The sequence below is a fragment of the Alosa alosa genome, chromosome 2 (genome assembly GCF_017589495.1).
Source record: "Alosa alosa isolate M-15738 ecotype Scorff River chromosome 2, AALO_Geno_1.1, whole genome shotgun sequence".
Taxonomy (NCBI): Eukaryota; Metazoa; Chordata; class Actinopteri; order Clupeiformes; family Clupeidae; genus Alosa; species Alosa alosa.
This window is the reverse complement of record NC_063190.1, coordinates 26,046,802-26,064,301: the sequence shown is the minus strand read 5'-3', so window position 1 is coordinate 26,064,301 and position 17,500 is coordinate 26,046,802. Positions and strand designations below refer to the sequence as shown.

Genomic DNA, 17,500 nt, shown 5'->3' with positions numbered 1-17,500 from the left:
ATATGTTGTGCCACAGTATTCAGAAGCATTCATTGAGGTTGTAAACATGTGCTATGGAACCACTGATACTTTGTACATGCTCAATACCTAACCTTTTTTTCTTTTGCTCTTCCAGGGTGTAATCCCTTTCTTGGGTGTATTTATTGTAAAATAAAAACACACCTGTTCGTGAGCAAACAAAATCAGTTCACCAAACCAGTGGCTGTTCATTTGTAAGAGTGAGAACATTGGTACCTTTCTCACTGTGACCCATTTGCAATGTTCGCGGAGGCTACACCTCATGAATGTTTAACCATGGTGACTATGAAGCCTTTGATGGAAGTCCAGCTGCCTACTGTGCTATCAAAAAATCCAAAAATACCAACGTAATGATCTCTCTGATTGCAGTCACTCATTCAGTGGTTACTCATTGACTTTAATGAACTAGATTTGAACTGTAGGGAAATAAAATAGGTAATACTGTACACATGAAGAACATATTAGGCAATGGAATGGGTTAGGAGGCTCGTCAAAATGACGTGTGCAGTGACACTACTAAGAAAAATTATGTTTCTAACCAACAGAAATACATTTTGAATAGACAGATTGTGTGTAAATAAATTAACAATATTTTTGGAAAGTCATTTGAACATGAAAAATGAATAATATTTTCTTCAGATGTAATAATTGTTGGTTTATCCAAAGAATTGTGTCTGTGTATTGTAAATGGGCACAACAATAACAATAGAACAATAAAAATGTAAGAAGTTCCTGGATACACCCAAAGTAAAGATACTGTATATGTCTTCTTGGTATTTATGAACTGCATGAACAAAATGTCAGCTCAGTTATTTATATAATTCTTATGACCTTGAGTGGACAGACAAAGAACATGCTATTATAACTAGACCAGCATATTGGCATTTGGGAAAACTTTGAATATATTTAGGAGAGAGGGCGCTGGTCACATTAGTGATAGGACTTGTTGTGACGGTAACAAGAATCCATATCTGATAATGATCAGAAATCGCATATATCAAGAACTTGTGACAAACTACTACCACACATTTTAAAACCCCCGAGCGCCGCTGTTGTTGCAGGCAGCTCACTGTGCCGGGATTAGTGTGTGCTTCACCTCACTGTGTGTTCACTGGTGTGTTTCACTAATTCACGGATTGGGATTAATGCAGAGACCAAATTTCCCTCACGGGATCAAAAGAGTATATATACTATACTATAAACAGACAACCACAGATGTATGAATTAAAATGCTTGCAAGTTTGAGTTTTAAATACAAAATACAGAAAATGTCTCTCCCTCTTTTTTATAACACCACAGCATGAGCTGCAAATGAAGATAAAACTTTAAATGAATACCCTCCATGGACATCAGGTCAAGCAAGGTAATGTAGTCATGTCCTTACAATTCCCTGAATCCTGAACAAGAAAAGTCCTATTATTGCATGATATAGGCTATGTGCAAATGAAACGTTAACCATTGGTGTTTAGTCATGACAGAACCACACACACAAAAACTATCACAAATCCTACCCTGAAATATCGACAAACGCTCAAGGCTGCTGTTACGTTTGACATCATGTAGGTCGAGCAGTCAGCTTCAGGACCATGGTCAACACACTCATATTTAGTTAAAAAGATATAATGCAGTAATGCACTAGGCATGACAGGGGCACTATCCAGTTATGAATAAGTTTAAGGCTATTTGTGTTGCCGCTGGTTGAAACTTGGTCATAAACAGTTTATCTAGGCTATTTAAGGTCAGAGTGCATGAAGAGAAAAAACATCTATTTATCTATCTTGCACTCTGTTCCATGCCATGACGATCACTGACCTAACCTAATTAATGCATCCCCAACTGAACACAAAAAATATAGGAGGAATTGTAAATAATGTAGCCTATAGGTCAAAAGTAAATTTTAGTTGTTTTATGCTAAATAAGAGTTTTATCGTATTTGAAAAGGCTTTATATTGTGGAGTGAAATAGCCAATGTCAGAAGGTTATTGATTATGCAAGAGCCTAACATTTGAAAGCACACTAAACAAACCAAACAAGCCGGGTGACTTTTGGAGCTATTGATCTAGAGGGCAGTCTGGATTCGCCAGTGAAACACAGTTTGGATTCGGGTGCATTCATTCCTCGGTCATGTTTTTGACTCACTGAGTTCTATACAAAAATGAAAATAGCAGCCTTGCTCTTGCTCGTGGTGGCCACCACATTTGCCGCAGAGCGTGAGTGTTTTCTCTATAGTTCCTTCAGGCTTTTGCATGTTTTAATGTTTTCTGATTCAATGTGTAGACGATGGATGCATCAATATGTTTTAGTGATAACTAAGGAGTGATCAAGTTCACTTGTATAAAGTTTTTGTTTGTCTGTTTTATGACAGTACAGAGAAAGTTACTGTATGTCCTTGTTAAAGCCTATCAAATTGTTTTACATTCTTGACAGAGTCATGTGTCGGCCGCTGTCAGAGCTTTGATTCTAGCAAAAAATGTCAATGTGATACCATGTGCAAATACTATCAGAGCTGTTGTGGGGATTTCGATACCACATGCGTTAACAAAGGTGAGTGCTTTCAAAACCATATGCCATAACAAATGGGAAGATATGCTCTCCCAGCCACATAATTCATCTCCACTGAAAAGCTTCTATAACATTTACACTACCAGTCCATTGCAGGGCAGCAGTTTTCAGATTACATTATGTGCTTACATAATTGCAAAAGGGTTCTTGACTGTTGTAGAAAGAAATGGCTAATCTTTAATGCAATATTTACATTCCCCATTATTAGCAACCATTCATCCAATGTTCCAGTGCACATTTTGTTTTTACTAACCTGATATAAATCTGATATAATTTTAAAAGGCTAACTGAGAAAAACATTGGAGAACCCTCTGCAATTATTTACTTAATGTAATCTGAAAACTGCTGCCCTGATTAAAAAAAACAAACAAACAATGCAACTGATCTCAGCTGGTATTCTGTCGATAATGGAGTGGAATGGACATTTCTAAGTGACCCCACACTTTTGACCGATAGTGTACATCATACATGTATTCATTCAGCAGAGTCTAGAGTCCAAAGCGACTTACATTTGTCAATTATATTACAATGGTCATTGCCCCGAAGCTACTCAGGATTAAGTGCCTTGCTCTAGCGCAGATCGGTGGAAGTCGAGTATTGAACCCACAACTCTCAGGCTACTACATGCCAGCCTAACTCCTTAGCCTCCATGCTACTACTGCCCTATAGCATAAATTAACTGTCTTCCATCTTGACCAAGAAGCTTCACATGCGATAGTTATTTTTTATTCCTTGTATACACCCCTTGTATGTATTTCACACCTTGTATGCTCTAGTCTAGAGTATTTCTTTAGAAGGTCAACCCATTTCTCAGGAAGTCAGGAACATCCATCATCCTCTCCCAAGGCAACTCCTGTCTGAAGAAACAAACACATTGCATTGCCCCAGTCTGACAACATAGTCTTCACCTGTCACCTAGTGTGTGGTCTGCTTTTGTAGTTGCCCGTGGGGACACCTTCGAGGTACCAGAGACGGAGATGGAGCCACATAGCACTGAGGCCACTGCGGTAACCACCCCTGATCCAACCACCCTTCCTTGGACTACTGCCGTCCCAACCACCATCGTCACCACCACCGCCAAACAGGTGCCGACCGATCCGCCTGACCCAGATGCTGTCACCTGCAGCGGCCGCACATTTGATGCCTTCATGCAACTGAAGAATGGGTCCATCTTTGCCTTCAGAGGTCAGTGGTGTTGCATATGTCGATATAAATATATATTGTCTGTGTGTGTGTGTGTGTGTGTGTGTATGATTTTGCTTGCTTGTTTGCATGATATCTGATGCATGTATCAGGTGACTACTTCTTTGAGCTGGATGAGAGGTCCGTGCAGCCTGGCTACCCCAAACGCATCAAGGATGTCTGGGGAATATCTGGCCCCATTGATGCAGCCTTCACCCGCATCAACTGCCAAGGGAAAACATACCTTTTCAAGGTACATTTCTATACCTCTGGAAGTATGTTGGTTAAGACAAAGTAAACATTGCAGTGGAAGTGCCAAGATGGGATGTCATGTGTGAGGAAGATGTCAGACCATCGAAAGTCATGGTTCCCTGGTGCTTTCAGAATTGTAAATAGCCGTGGATCTGCCCAAGGTTTCTTCCTTGGTAAGGGAGTTTTTCCTTGCCCCTGTTGCTCTTGGGTGCTCCTTGTTGATGCCCCCCACCCAATCCCAATCCTCCCCCACCTTTTTTATGCAGCCCTTGCCACTTAATCTACTAAACCCCTCTTCTACTGCACTCTTTACCCCCCCCATTAATGCACAAATAGGCTGACACCAGACATAATTTCACTGCATTTCTTACTTCCAGTAACTATATGCATGTGACAATAAACTTCCTTGTATCCTTGTATCCTTGAAATAGGTTTGTTTTTGCATTTAATCCTCACGCATTTAAATGTGCCGGTAAACTTCAGCTGTTAATATGGGTGACTGTATGACTTAATGGAAATGTTTTTCACAGGGCAATAAATACTGGCGATTTGATGGAGATGTCCTGGATGAGGACTACCCAAGGGACATAGCCGTGGGATTCCAGAAGATTCCCAGTGATGTGGATGCTGCATTTGCCATACCCGCTCCTGGACACAAGGGGAAAGAGAAGGTGTACTTCTTCAAAGGTAAGGGAGAATGTGTTTGCAAATGAATGTACAGTATGCCAACAAAGCATGTTGTGCTGTAACTCGCATAGCTGTGTTCCTGGGTAACTGACCAGTAGCTGTGTCCTCATTCTCAGGTGACCAGTACTACCAGTATGAGTTCCAGCATCAGCCATCTCATGAGGAGTGCATCCGCATGACCAAGTCTTCCCCTTCTGTGTCTTTCACCAGCTACACCAATATGTATTGTGAAAACTCCTGGGACGACCTGTTCACACTCCTTTTCCAAGGCCGTAAGAAATGGAGTGTGTGTGTGTGTGTGAGAATTTCAGCTTACCAGTTTACCAAGACTCTTTTTGTGATGTTAGCAGTGAAGCAGTGTAACGAATACTCGCGCCTCACCCACAGTCACTTTGTCATCCACAGTGGATGGTCACCACAAAGGCCCTCACTTCATCTCTAAGGACTGGGTGGGCATCAAGCCCCCAGTGGATGCAGTCATGGTGGGCCGCCTGTACATGAGCACCAAGCCCACCACAGCGCCCTCCGCTGGGAGGGGCAGGGGCAGGGGCAGGCAGAGGGGCAGGAAGGCCCAGAGGACCAGGGAGAGTCGCTCGCTCTTCTGGGAGGATTTTGGCTTGGATTACGAAGAGAGGTGAAGTGACCACAGCATGAGTGGTTAGTCAGTTTCAAAGGGGAAATGAATCCGCTCTTTAAAATGTATATTTATTATTACAAATTACCAAAAGAAATTCTTTAAAGCAAAGAAACTTTGAAACTGTAAAACAAGAATACCTTTTTTACATTTTACATTTGTGGAATGTGTGCATTAGGTACCATAGTACAACACGTAATGAGAAGAAGGAACGTGGCAGACGTCCCCAGACCTTCACTGACCTCTTCCTCGGCTCCCCAATGGAGTACGCAGACTATGAGGTCGAGGTGGAGGAGAAGGCCATGCCTGCTCAGAATGTCTACTTTTTCAAAAAAGGTACGTGCCAAAGCAATACACTTTAGACACAAGCAACTTGCAACAAGTTTTTTTTTTTTTAAACCACTGTCACTACCATGATGAATAACTAATATAAATATTTACTAAATATTCACATAACATAGATAATTAATACAAAGCCAGGTATGATGCTAACTAATGTTTTTGGTTCTCTTTTTCCCAAAGATAAATATTACAGGGTGGATCTGCAGACCAAGCGGATTGACTATGCAAATCCTCCCTATCCCAGATCCATTGCAAAATACTGGCTAGGGTGCAAAGGCAGCTTGGCAGAAAAATGAGATCAACTCAAGTTTGTGCAATGAAAACAAACACTAAACATTTTCATCATACACTCAAACTTGAGGGTTTAAAAATAATATTTCAGGGTGATCTGAAACATGACTTAGAGGATGCAGCTGAGGACACACACACACACACACACACACACACACACACAGACACACACACACACACATGCCCCCTCCTTGCTTTGCTTATATCTGCATCTTATCAGTGTGTTTGTGCTTTGTGTATTCATATGCGGCCTGCTGGGCATGGGATCATGCACTACCATCTATCTTTAGCAAACACACTTGAAAAAGAGCAATATTATGAGCACAACTGATAATGTACTGTCTATGAAATCTATGAGCAGATAACAGATTGTATGTTTCTGAATATTGTACTGGGTAGTTAATGAGAGGTAAGGGTGTATATTTATGCTTTAGCATACTTACATAATAGAATCCCACATACACAAATAAGGGGCCATTGTAATTCATTAAAACAGTGATATGTTTTGCTTGATGTGAAACCAAACATTTGTATACATAAAATGGCTCTTCTGTGAAAACGCACTGCAGACTGAATCTCATCATATGGAATATGATACATGTTACACATTGCATCTACTCTAGCACATGTAGTCTAATGTATTTGAACAATTATGAACACAGACCACCTTTGTCTTTGTCTTCATTCTACAGAGACTACAAAAGCCTCTCTCATATAAACGCTTCAAAATTAGATCACATGCCTTTTTGAACAGAGTGATTTGTCTTTATTTGTAAGCCAGACAGATGAAAGCCATATCTCTCTCTCTCTCTCTCTCTCTCTCTCTCTCTCTCTCTCTCTCTCTCTCTCCCTCTCTCTCTCTCTGTATTTAGGTGAGGGTTGACATTTCTCTCCATGGCAGGGTGAGTCAGGGACTGTTCAACTGAGGTGTAATGTTGAAAAGTCAAGATAGTATGAAAGTCTACAGTGAGTTCCCATTGGCCACTGCTCTTCCCCTGCTGTCCAGCTGTAGGTTAAATATTTACTCATCAGAATAGTTTAATCATCGTAGGCTTACACCATCAATCATATAAGTGTGTGTAACAGGCTATATGCTCCTACTCAAACACAAATTTCAAACGCTCAAACAAACACACAAACACACACACACACACACACACACACACACACACACACACACACACACAGTGCCATGGATAAGTTCTGGCCCTGACAACAGAAGTCACATGACCACTTTGTGACTCAGCATGGGTTCTCTAATGCTACAGAAGACAGCAAGGTCATCAGTTTCCGCCTATTCAGGCAAGGCAGTGATGTATTGTGTATCACAAAATTGCCCGATGCACCCTAGAATTGCTATGAAATAGGAATTGTTGTACTGAGGACAGACAATTTATCATTGTAGCTGTCTGACATCTCCCAGGCTCATCCACCAACGACGCCTCCCACATGGTGACTTGGAACTAGACCACTCATTGTGACTATGTGAGTTTGCTGCATTCTTTCCATCTATTGAGTTGCTGATGGGTCATTTGATGTCAAATCAGATAAGGTTGTTGCTGCACCATCTCAGACTTTGTTTAAACCTTATCTATACCATGAATGGCTCCCCAAAACCAAGGCCTGTAGAATATTTGGGTATTTGTGGGTATAAAAAACAAGTATAATACCCTCAATATCACATAGGGTTATACTTTGTTCCAAATCTAAGGCCTTATATAAACGCCGTGGGCATGCAGTACAAACTTAATGGTCCAGTCATACTGAGTATAGGTTTGTCTTCCATCCTACAAAGTTTGGGAAAGCTAGGCATAATACTTTTTAGAATTTAGAGTTAAAATCAGGGCGAAGAAAATATGAAAACATTGTAAGAGTGTTCCTTTTGGGACCTAAACTTTATGTCGACAAATTTTGAGCAAAATCTGAGATGGTGCAGCAACCATTTTCCTGGATTCTGTTTGATTTGACAACTGACCCTAACCAGGCACACACATAATCATCCACTGTCTTGACTGTTCATTATAAACCGTTCACCCATTCATTCAAATAAACCATTAAAATCTAATGTTTGCTGTTATATTTGTACTGCTTCGGATTGGTTCACATAGACAAATGAATTAAGAAAGGATACTTTCTTTTAGGAGAAGGGTATCACACACACATACATACACCAAATGACACCAAATGACATACACATTCCTACAAGTATCTGGGTCTCCAACTGGACAATAAACTGGACTGGTCAGCCAACACTGATGCACTCTACAAAAAGGGCAGAGCAGGCTGTAAGCTGCAGCAAGCTCCTCAGGATGTTCTACCAGTCTGTTGTTGCCAGCGTCCTCTTCTATGCAGTAGTATGTTGGGGAGGAAGCACAAGGAAGAAGGATGCGGGGCGAATTGACAGGCTGGTAAGGAAAGCTGGTTCTGTAGTGGGAGCTGAACTGGAGTGCATCACTTCACTATCTGACAAAAGGACCCTGAACAAACTGATCAACATCTTGGACAATGAGTGTCACCCACTCCACAGCACTATTGTTAAGCAGAAGAGCCTGATCAGCTGGAGACTTTGCTCACTGCCTTGCACAACAGACAGACTGAGAAAGTCATTTGTCCCCAGGGCCATTAAACTGTTCAGTGCTTCACTTAAGGGAAGAGGAGAGATAGACTTCTCTGCATAGTCTGTCTGCCTCTTCACCCCCCTCCATGTTTGGATACTGTCTGTCCACTAGCCACTTTTACCACTGTCTTTCTGCCTCACTGTTTGCGTGCTATATTAGCACATTAGCACATATGCATAACCCTCCCTCCATGCCACAGCCGAACTGTGGCCACACTTATACATTTTCTTAAAATAGTTAAATATATACATATATACACTTTACTTTACTTTATTTCTGCATTGTTGCACTGTTGGACTTACTCATTTGCACTATTACCATGACCACTATCACCATTGCACTATCACCATGACACTCATTCACACAGAGCACCTTACCTTACCTTACTATATACACAGAGAATCACAATCACAGGCTCAGTCCCTGCCTCAGTCATTGCAAGCTCCTCTTGATTGATTAATCACCACTATGTGGATACTGTTTTTAGAATTGATTTAGATTAAGTGTTAGTTAGTATAATTTTTTAGTATTTTAGTATATTCTTTATCTTCTACTGTCCTTATTGCTTAGTTGTGTTTTTTATATTATATACTTTAATTACTCTTTCTGCTGTTAAAGAATGTGTTTGTGTTGTCTGTATGCTGCTGAGACCTTGAATTTCCCCTGGGGATCAATAAAGTATCTATCTATCTATCTATCTATCTATCTATCTATCTATCTATCACACACACACACACACACACACACACACACACACACACACACACACACACACACACACACACACACACACACACAAACACAAACACAAACACACACACACAAACCACAATGCTTACCTCCCGTACCTTGCTGAATTGACTAGCTGGTTTCACCTCTCTTCTTCACCAGCAGGGGGAGTCCTGGATCCCCTTGTTGAGGCCTCCCAGCGGTCATCTCCACAGACTGGGCCTTCTTGCCCCGGGCCTCAAGCAGGCCTTGGAAACGCTCTGCATAGCCCCTTTTCTCCACCTGACTCCTTCACATGAGACAACATGGTGGTAGCCATCCAATCAGATGAGACTCTATTGTACACACCAGAGACATACACGTCAACCTAAATGTAAAGAGGACGTACGAATTGATGGTAATCTTGATACCACAGGTGAATGAAGACCCAGTCAGGCCAATGGTAGGAAAAATCAGGAACAGTTTTATTTACAGTGATGCGCATTAAAGGAGAGACAGCATGACTTTGCATAGAGAACCACCAGCTGTTCTAACTAGACAAGGAAGTACAGTAGTTAGGGTTTAAGTATCCTTCTAGGTTGATGGGAGATGGCATTGGTCATCCCATTTTACGTGGACCACACAAATTAATCAGAATCAGACTCTGATTACTGCCAACCTGGCAATCCGAAGCAGATAGCTACTAACGCAGGGGATGCACCCATGCACAACAGCGAAAAACATAATATTCCCTCTTATCCCAGCCATCATGACCACATTCTACCGAGGCACCATTGAGAGCATCCTCAAAGTCAAAGTCAAAGTCAAAGTCAGCTTTATTGTCAATTTCTTCACATGTTCCAGACATACAAAGAGATCGAAATTACGTTTCTCACTATCCCACGGTGAAGACAAGACATATTTTACCAATTTTGGTCCACAGACAAACATAACATTCAAGTAAACAAAAAAGTAAGTAAATAAGTAAATAAGAGGGCACATATAATAATGAAAAAATAAGAGCAGCTAAATTTGGTTGAAATTGTGCATAGACAGTCAATAAAATACTAGTGCAAAGTCAGGCCAATAAAAGGCTTGGGTAGTTCTGTTTGACCTAAGTAAGAAAGAAAGTGGCATAGTGGTGCAAGTTATGTAAGAGCAGCAGAAGTGTTGTGTTTGCTGTATCGCTGTGTGGGGGCGGAAGCTGCACTGAATACAACAGGAAAGCCCTGCAGCGCATAGTGAACACAGCTGGAAGGATTATTGGTGCTTCACTCCCCTCCCTGAAGGACATTTACACCACCCACCTCACCCGCAAGGCGACCACAATTGTGAGTGATGCAAGTCACCCTGCTCACAATTTGTTTGATCTACTGCCCTCTGGGAAGAGGTACAGAAGCCTGCGCTCCCGCATCACCAGACTCACCAACAGCTTCATACACCAGGCTGTTAGGATGCTGAACTCTCTCACCCCCTCCACCCTCAGCTACATAACATCCTGGACTTTGGACCCACAATGGCTGCCTTGCACTACTCCACTTGCACTACTCCACTTGTACACTTGCACACTATGCACACTTTGCAACTTGTTGTTGTTGTCCTGTTGTCCTGAAAACACACACTTCTGCTGCTCTTACATAACTTGCACCACTATGCCACTTGCTTACTTAGGTCAAACAGAACTACCTCAGCCATTTATTGGCCTGACTTTGCACTATTATATTGACTGTCTATGCACAATTGCACAATTTCAACCCAATTTTGCTGCTCTTATTTCTTCATTGTATGTGCCTTCTTATTTACTTTTTATTGTTTACTTGAATGTTATGTTTGTCTGTGGACTTAATTGGTAAAATATGTCTTGTCTCCACCGTGGGATAGTGTGAAACGTAATTTCGATCTCTTTGTATGTTTTGGCATGTGAAGAAATTGACAATAAAGCAGACTTTGACTTTGACTTTTGACTTTGACTTTATCTCTAAACACATAGTCACACAAAGATATACACAGGGACAGTACAGGAACGGAATAAAACAACAATAGTCATCTCATATATTGGAAGGACACTTAACAGAAACATCAAGACAGAAACTACTTATGAATATAAAAATCATAAGTTCCAATTCCAATACTTTCAGTATGGAACTGCTATACATACATACAGACACACACAGTGTGTGTGTGTGTGTGTGTGTGTGTGTGTGTGTGTGTGTGTGTGTGTGTGTGTGTGTGTGTGTGTGTGTGTGTGTGTGTGTGTGTGTCTGTGCTCTGTCAGGGTTACTGAACCTTACGGAAGTAAATAAATGAGAGTGTGCTAATTTGCTGTTTAAACACACTGAAGGCCTGAGCTCTTGAGTTCTGTGGGGAGCTGGCTAGGAGCTAAACCAGGAGTTGGGTTACACATTAATCCTGTTTTTCTGGGGCACCCACCAGCTACCGGAATAAAAAAGATAAAGACTATTTTTACACAAAACTGACCTCAAAGCCCTTGAATGATATGACTGTGTCCATGTGCATGTGTGTGTGTGTGTGTGTGTGTGTGTGTGTGTGTGTTTGTTTGTTTGTATCTGTGTCTGTGTTTCTGTCTTTGTCTGTGTGTCTGTCTGTATATTATCTGTGTCTGCCTTCTTCTTCGGGTCAGTTTGACACCCGGCCTCCCCCTGACCCTCACCTCCTCCTCTGCGGGGGACAGGCCCCATAGGCGGGCTCCTCTCCTGGGGGCTCCCGCCCTGGCTGCTTGCCTCCCTCCACAGCTCTGGGGTGTCTGGCAGCGTCGCCGTCCTGGATCAGAGGGAGCTTCTGCTAAAATATTTTGTGTGGAAATACACACGGTAATGATTGCAACAACTGGGTATTTTCACATGCACTGATTATATATATACATATATATATATATATATATATATATATATATATATATATATATATATATATATATATATATATATATATATATATATATATATATATATTATTTTTTTTTTTTTTTTTTTTTTTTCATGACATGAAATTAGATACCTAACACATATGCAGTGTTTACATTTAGGTAGAAGTTAGTGTAATGATAATAGCAAAGCCAACACTGTGCACACATTTACCTGTGGATTTAAATGGTGGGCTCCATAACTGTCCTCATGTAATGCCAATCTCTCCAACAGCTGAGGACAGCCTTGGCCCTGCAAAGCAGAGACAATTAACAAACTCTTCCTGGCAATTGCACTGTTGGAAAACTTGCTGGTTCATTATCCGGTAGGATAATCTCTCGTAGGTCATCTGTTTTATTCAAAGAATGATATTTTAATTGACTGTGGTATCCAAATTAAGATTTCCTCTGCATTTTAAATACATATCAAAGTGAGAGAGACTTTGTAGAGACAATTGACAAACTGTTCCTGTGAATTGCACTGTTGCAAAACTTGTTGGTTCGTTATCTCGTAGGTTGTCAAATTAAGATTTGCTCTGCATTTTAAATACACATCAAAGTGAGAGAGACTTTGTACATAGTATCTTTATTGTCCTTGTTAAAGTTACCTGCTGATGAGCTTCCACAGAACAGGTGCAACAGTACGTTATGGTATAAGGTGGCTGAGAAGGAGACTGATCCTGAAAGACACGTCAGAACTTCACTGGCAAACAGGGATGTAGTGGTAAAATAAGAGGTGGGTAAACTACGAATTCTGTGAGGTGGACTGCACAGTGCGGTATCGGATTTTTCAGAACATGTTTAATGATGGTGGAGGTTATTGTCCAATTTTCATAACAATACCAGTGGTATTAAATGGTTCCTAGAGTGTACATATTGTGAAGGTGGATAATACAGTGTGATTTTTGAATGTTTTGAAAGTTGCAATTATAAACTCTTTTGAGAGGTGGATAAACTCTAATAAGAGGTGGAAACTCTATTTCTGAAAGAGGTGGATAAACTGTGTTTACTTGCGTTTAGCCTCCACTACATCCCTGCTGGCAAAATACTACAGACACATTTCAACACAACAAGCTTACACAAAGAAAGGATACCAGTTACAGTAGGCTGTAGCAGAAGACATGAGAACAGCATTACAGTTCTGAAACTTCTATCTATTAACGGTAGATGTTCCTTAATGGCTACTTTGACTGTGACGGCTACAGACTGGGTTCTCACTCAGACATGGGTGAGAAGGTTCTCATCAGTCCGAGAACCTGCTACCCTGACGTGGTCAAGGCCATAATATACCTGCTACCTATCCAGCACAGGTGGAGTGTGAGTGCAGGACACAGAGGGGGGTCTTACGGGTGGGAGTTGTTGCTGTGGCACGGTGGGGTTCTGGACGCACTGAGGGCTGTTGCCACTGCTGGCCTCGTTGTCCAGAGAAATGCCCGAGTAGCTGCTGTTAGAGTGCGGGGAGCTACAGATCACCCTGTGGGGGACAGAGAAGGACGATTTACTGGGTGATTCTCTCTCTCTCTCTCTCTCTCTCTAATACATGCACACACACACACACACACACACACACACACACACACACACACACACACACACCACATATATACACGTACAGACAGACTGATAGCAAGTTAAATATCTAATTTCATTTCATGTTCATTTAACATATAGCATAACCAGTAACAAGCCATGCCTCTCAATAACTGTTTACCTCTCCAGATCCCTGAGTTTGCGAAGAAGCCTGACGTTCTCCTGTGATAAGCACTCCCTCTGCTGGTCGGAGGACTCCTGTTTGTCCAGAAGCAATCTCTTATCTTTTCTGAGGGGGGAAGCCAGACTAACATTTCAAATATTTACTTTACAGCAAGACTACATAATCTCTTGAAAATAATGAAGAGAAATGAATGGAGAGTAAACAGTGTGCCACACTAATAAATTCATAAATCATTCATCCATTAAAAGGCCTTGAAACTCAACACCTCCTTACTAAATCAGATCATTTGCCAAATTATTTGTTGTCAAGCTGAATAAATCTTCTTGATATTCCACATATGCTGAGTTTTTTCCCCCCTGAGTTTTTGTAGATTCATTTGTACTTTGTTTTTGGTTAATGTAATACATGTTTACCTTAATTATTATCTTTATGTACTGTCGGACCCCAGGAAGAATAGCTGGGTCTTCAGCTAATGGGGATCCTATAGACAATAAACAATAGACACACTGTACAGACCCAAACATTGATGTATGGCTGGTACAGAGTCATCACAGGAGTAATATTCCCTCTAGACTCCTTTTTAGAATGGTGCAATAAGTAACAAGTCATTCTTCAAATAAAACAGAGATGACCTACGAGATAACAAACCAACAAGTTTTGCAACAGTGCAATTCACAGGAACAGTTTGTAAATTGTCTCTACAAAGTCTCTCTCACTTTTATATGTATTTAAAATGCAGAGGAAATCTTAATTTGGATACCACAGTCAATTAAAATATCATTCTTTGAATAAAACAGAGATGACCTACGAGAGATTATCCTGGATAATAAACCAGCAAGTTTTCCAACAGTGCAATTGCCAGGAAGAATTTGTCAATTGTCTCTGCTTTGCAGGGCCAAGGCTGTCCTCAGCTGTTAGCTCAACTTTTATCAATGGGAAGACTATTCAGGTTGTTACAAACTACAAATACCTTGGCATTGTACTGAACAACAAGCTTGAATGGGACTCATGGACTGATCTTTTGCACACTAAGACACAGCAAAGAATGTATTTTTTTTAAAGAAACTGCTTGTTTTTAATGTCAATAACAAAATTCTCCAAATGTTTTATACTGCTTTTATTGAAAGTGTTTTAACTTGCTGTATTACTTGCTGGTTCGGAAATGTCAGAAAAAGACAATCAGAAAAACAGTTACAACTGCCAGCAAGTTACTTGGGATAACACTACCGAGCATGGAACACATTGCATGTGACTATACACACCCCGTGTCATCTCATTTTAAACTACTGCCATCTAGGCGTCATTTCTGTCCACCCCTCCTGACCAAGAACAGATCCAAATTCTCTTTTATACCACAAGCCATACAAGCTTTAAATCAGTCAAAATAAGCTAGATGTCCAGCTGGCCTGGTCATACCCAAGGGTGTATATTGTATTGTAGTGTGTAATGTATGTTCTTCATGTTATGTCGGTCTGTGTCTGTATGGACTATTTGTTTGGTGTCATATATCTGATGTCCTGTCATGAAGTGCCTTGCGACTGTGCCGCAAACCCAACTGCCCCACGGGGACAATAAAGTGATCTACTACTACTACTCACTGCAGTTTATCAATCTCACGCTTGAGGTCCTGCAAGAGGCTCATCAGGCCAGCATCAGAGCCTGTGGACTCAGACCTCTCATCATAGTACACAGGCTCAACAGTGCCATCTACAGTGGAGCAGGATCAATGTCAGAGCATCAGGAATTAGCTGACTGTCACAAGCTAAGGCTGATAATCCACACTTTAAAACTAACATAGTTGATTAACTGAAATATACTGTATCTTGGCAGATTGCCCAGGAACTGTTATGTCTTGCCATAATTTATTCAGGAGGCTAGACTGATGGAGCGGTATTAATAAAATCAAACTTAAGGTCTACACAAATTACAGAACATAAATAAGAAATCTATTATTTAATTTTAAAAATGACACGTAAGAAGGTTGAGAGAAGAGAGACACATACCAGTGCTTCCTGTGCAGCTGCCACTAGCTCCAGATTCTAACTCCTCTTGGAATTTTGGGAGATGTTGCCGTAGTGTCATATTCTCTTCCTTCAAGATACGAATCTCTTTTTGAAGACTAGCAAGGATTTGTTCTCGAAGATCCTTTAGGATAAAAAAAAAAATGAGATGACAGTACATGATGTCTAGATAAATTGATAAACAATACAATGGGTGCAATGGGAGCAGATGGTGTATAACAAATGTTGCTTTTACTCTACACTATGTCCCTCTCTTGAGCAGATAAAGAGACAGAGAGAGATGGAAACACAGAAATAGTCAACAGCAAAAATATATATTTCCTCTTGCTTACACTTTTGGCCACTGGCTTGTTTTTAATCCTCTTGGCTTTGCTGGAGTACCGCAATGTGTTCATGGTTTCTTGGAGGTTGCCAGCCGTTGGAGACACACATGCAATCTGTTATATCAATCAATCAGTCAGTATACACTGTGCACGCACACACACACACATGCACGCACGCACACACACACACACACACACACACACAGTAGTGGAGGGGTAATCGAGAGAATTTCGGCCTGTAATGTTTTGAGGTCAGGCTGATTACTATGATCTTAAAAAGGGCATAGTATCGTTTTTGTCCGCTCTCCAGCAGCTTGAACTGTGCGATCGTAGCCCCTCACTCTAGCCCGGGATTTCCGCCCTAAAATATATATATACATCCTGTATATACATCCTGTACATACATACAGTCCATACATAAAACATCTGATCATACACTATATTTGTAAAGCCTTGAACATACCATAAGAGTGATGCCTTCTCCACCCAGTGAATCAGACAGGAGCATGGTCAGCTTGCTGTCCCTGTATGGGATGTGGCCAGTCCTCTTTTTGGGGTCCACCAGCGCTGTGATGCACTTGCCTAGGACACAAAACAAATGACTTACAAACATCTTACAGGCTCCTGTTATGTGGCCAAGTCAAGAAACATTTGTTTGACTGAACCTGAACACAACCCTGAAATTCCCTGAAATTTTTATAACCCTGAAATAAAATAAAAAAAACGTTATCGTCCACATGGATCCAAGAGCCTTGTCATGATTCATGTCCCAGTAGTAATGTTGTACAAGTAATATAAATATCACTTGTCTTACTGTGATCGTCTTCCCTGGCCTGAATTGAGATGTAAGTGTCAATGTCTGTCCTTATGAGACATGGCAGGGTGTGTTTGCTATGACATTTAGAAGGTCTTCTGTGAGTCTGACCCACCCAAGGTGAGGAGGCTCCGGTTGATGTTTCCCGTCTCCTCCAGCAGCTTCTCCGTGTCCGAGTCTCTGTCTTTGACCCTCTCACTCCCCCTCGCCAGATCCACAATGCACAGCTTCCCCCTAGCCACCGCGACCGGCTCTGCACCAGTCTGGGTGGTGGGTGGTGGTCAGTAAGAAAGAAACAAACTTGAGAAAATATTCTGGGGCATGTCTAAAAATGTTCATGGGAGGACCAGACAGGGGTATTACAGACTCAGAGAAGGGTGGTGCATAAACATAAACAGTAATCTTTTAAAG

The 17,500-nt window shown here is 41.2% G+C and overlaps 2 protein-coding genes across 5 annotated transcripts in view; one reads left to right on the top strand and one right to left on the bottom strand.

Moving 5' to 3' along the window:
* The first annotated feature begins 2,070 nt into the window (after window positions 1-2,070).
* Window positions 2,071-6,723, top strand: vtnb (vitronectin b). The gene is made up of 9 exons (XM_048237931.1): window positions 2,071-2,228; window positions 2,446-2,562; window positions 3,520-3,765; window positions 3,876-4,015; window positions 4,545-4,701; window positions 4,818-4,973; window positions 5,107-5,335; window positions 5,514-5,671; window positions 5,858-6,723. Exons 1-9 carry the CDS (start codon window positions 2,174-2,176, stop codon window positions 5,971-5,973), a joined length of 1,374 nt encoding a protein of 457 aa, XP_048093888.1. The 5' UTR covers window positions 2,071-2,173; the 3' UTR covers window positions 5,974-6,723.
* A 165-nt stretch (window positions 6,724-6,888) lies between these two features.
* The window catches only part of LOC125291252 (kinesin-like protein KIF12), a 13,126-nt gene continuing 2,514 nt past the window's right edge, over window positions 6,889-17,500 (bottom strand). Inside the window, exons 9-20 of one of the 4 annotated variants that reach the window (XM_048237927.1) lie at window positions 17,205-17,352; window positions 16,739-16,857; window positions 16,285-16,389; window positions 15,935-16,076; window positions 15,530-15,638; window positions 13,929-14,036; window positions 13,565-13,691; window positions 12,826-12,897; window positions 12,393-12,470; window positions 11,966-12,096; window positions 9,435-9,604; window positions 6,889-6,974 (exon numbers count right to left, since the gene is read on the bottom strand). In XM_048237927.1, coding sequence (XP_048093884.1) covers window positions 9,448-9,604; window positions 11,966-12,096; window positions 12,393-12,470; window positions 12,826-12,897; window positions 13,565-13,691; window positions 13,929-14,036; window positions 15,530-15,638; window positions 15,935-16,076; window positions 16,285-16,389; window positions 16,739-16,857; window positions 17,205-17,352 — 1,296 coding nt within the window. In that variant the 3' untranslated portion in view covers window positions 6,889-6,974; window positions 9,435-9,447. Of the gene's footprint in view, window positions 6,975-9,425; window positions 9,605-11,965; window positions 12,097-12,392; window positions 12,471-12,825; window positions 12,898-13,564; window positions 13,692-13,928; window positions 14,037-15,529; window positions 15,639-15,934; window positions 16,077-16,284; window positions 16,390-16,738; window positions 16,858-17,204; window positions 17,353-17,500 lie in introns of all 4 variants that reach the window. The other 3 variants (XM_048237929.1, XM_048237930.1, XM_048237928.1) reach the window with 3 other exon arrangements.

Bases quoted from the DNA above. Each gene is read 5' to 3' on its own strand.
- vtnb (XM_048237931.1), top strand. From the start codon at position 2,174: ATGAAAATAGCAGCCTTGCTCTTGCTCGTGGTGGCCACCACATTTGCC. The intron at 2,563-3,519 runs GTGAGTGCTTTC...CTGCTTTTGTAG, and splicing joins TACCACATGCGTTAACAAAG to TTGCCCGTGGGGACACCTTC. The intron at 4,016-4,544 runs GTACATTTCTAT...TGTTTTTCACAG, and splicing joins GGAAAACATACCTTTTCAAG to GGCAATAAATACTGGCGATT.